The sequence below is a fragment of the Protobothrops mucrosquamatus genome, unplaced genomic scaffold (genome assembly GCF_001527695.2).
Source record: "Protobothrops mucrosquamatus isolate PMUCROS unplaced genomic scaffold, P.Mucros_1.0 scaffold7828, whole genome shotgun sequence".
Taxonomy (NCBI): Eukaryota; Metazoa; Chordata; class Lepidosauria; order Squamata; family Viperidae; genus Protobothrops; species Protobothrops mucrosquamatus.
In genome coordinates this window covers 819-2,046 of record NW_015393627.1, presented here as the reverse complement: position 1 = coordinate 2,046, position 1,228 = coordinate 819, and the positions used below count along the sequence as shown (strand labels likewise).

The following is a 1,228-nucleotide window of genomic DNA, read 5'->3' as shown; positions in this document are numbered from 1 at the left end:
TTCTGGGAGTTGAAGTCCACGCGTCATAAAAGAGCCAAGGTTGCCTACCTATGGCCTAAGTCCTCCTGTTCTAAGCGGTGAGCCTCCTAGACCAGGGGTAGGCAACCTTGGCTCCTTTACGACCCGTAGACTTCAACTCCCAGAATTCCTGAGCCAGCCATGCTGAGGGGAGAGGGAGAGGTTTCCAAGCTGAGCCATGTTGGCTCAGGAATTCTGGGAGTTGAAGTCCACCAGTCATAAAAGAGCCAAGGTGGCCTACCCCTGGTCTAGACCAAGCTGGCTCTCAGTGAACCAAAACGGTGAACTGAATCAACTGGGGTGAGTCCCTTAACCACTGCGGCAACAAAGTTTGTAAAATGGGGCTGTAAAATTCACTTAATAACAGAAATGTGGGGTCTCATTTGTGGTCATAAGCCGAGGACTTGCCTGTATATAACTTTTTGTTCCTTCCTCTCTGTCCTCCTTCCCGTTTTCCAGGAGACGTTTACAAGCTGTTGCTTCGGTACTACCACGAGGAATGCCGGTGTTGTTCTACTTCGAGGCCAGAAGTCAAACTCTACCCTTTTGTCTACAGCGTCGTTGAGTCCTACATAAACCCTCCCGAGGATGAGAAAGGACTGGGGTTTGAGGACTAGAACCATCGCCCGCCCAACGAATGCGCTTTTTTTCCTTTTTTTCCGATGAAATATCAGCTGAATTGCTGGAGATTATATATACAGGTGGTCTGAAGGCCAACGCTGATATTTGAGAAGCAGCCTTTTTTTCTTTCCAAAGCAGAAAGTAAACTTGATCACAACGTTCAGAGCTTAATTCCTTTCTCCTCTCTGGTCAGGAAATGGTGATGGGCAGAAGACTTACATTCCTTATAGGATTCTCTGAAAATACATCGATGCATGCCTGCCTTTTTATTTTTATAATTATCTCAGTGTCCACATGCATTTATGGGTGGGGTACACTGGCATAGACGCGTTTCCCATACGAATAAGTGATTTCTTTAGCTCACACTGCAGCAGTATAACTTTTAAGGGGTAGATGTGGCAAGAAACACCCCCCAAAAAAATAATTATATGTATATGCATTACATACACAATTCAAGTCATCCTGATTTTTTTTTTAAAACAATAATAATAATTAGATTTTACTTTTTCAAACGCTCTCTTTTTTCTGGGTTAACAAAAATTCTGAAATAGGCAAGAATAAGAGAGAAACAGTGAGTTATCCAGAATTA

At 43.5% G+C, this 1,228-nt stretch overlaps 1 protein-coding gene across 1 annotated transcript in view; it reads left to right on the top strand.

Moving 5' to 3' along the window:
* Positions 1 to 800, top strand: part of LOC107300654 (poly(ADP-ribose) glycohydrolase) — a gene marked incomplete at its 5' end in the record, with an annotated part of 18,478 nt that extends 17,678 nt beyond the window's left edge. Inside the window, one exon of the mRNA XM_015829961.1 lies at positions 478 to 800. Within this exon, the coding sequence (XP_015685447.1) occupies positions 478 to 635 (158 nt within the window). The remainder of the gene's footprint in view (positions 1 to 477) is intronic.
* Positions 801 to 1,228: the final 428 nt, after the last annotated feature.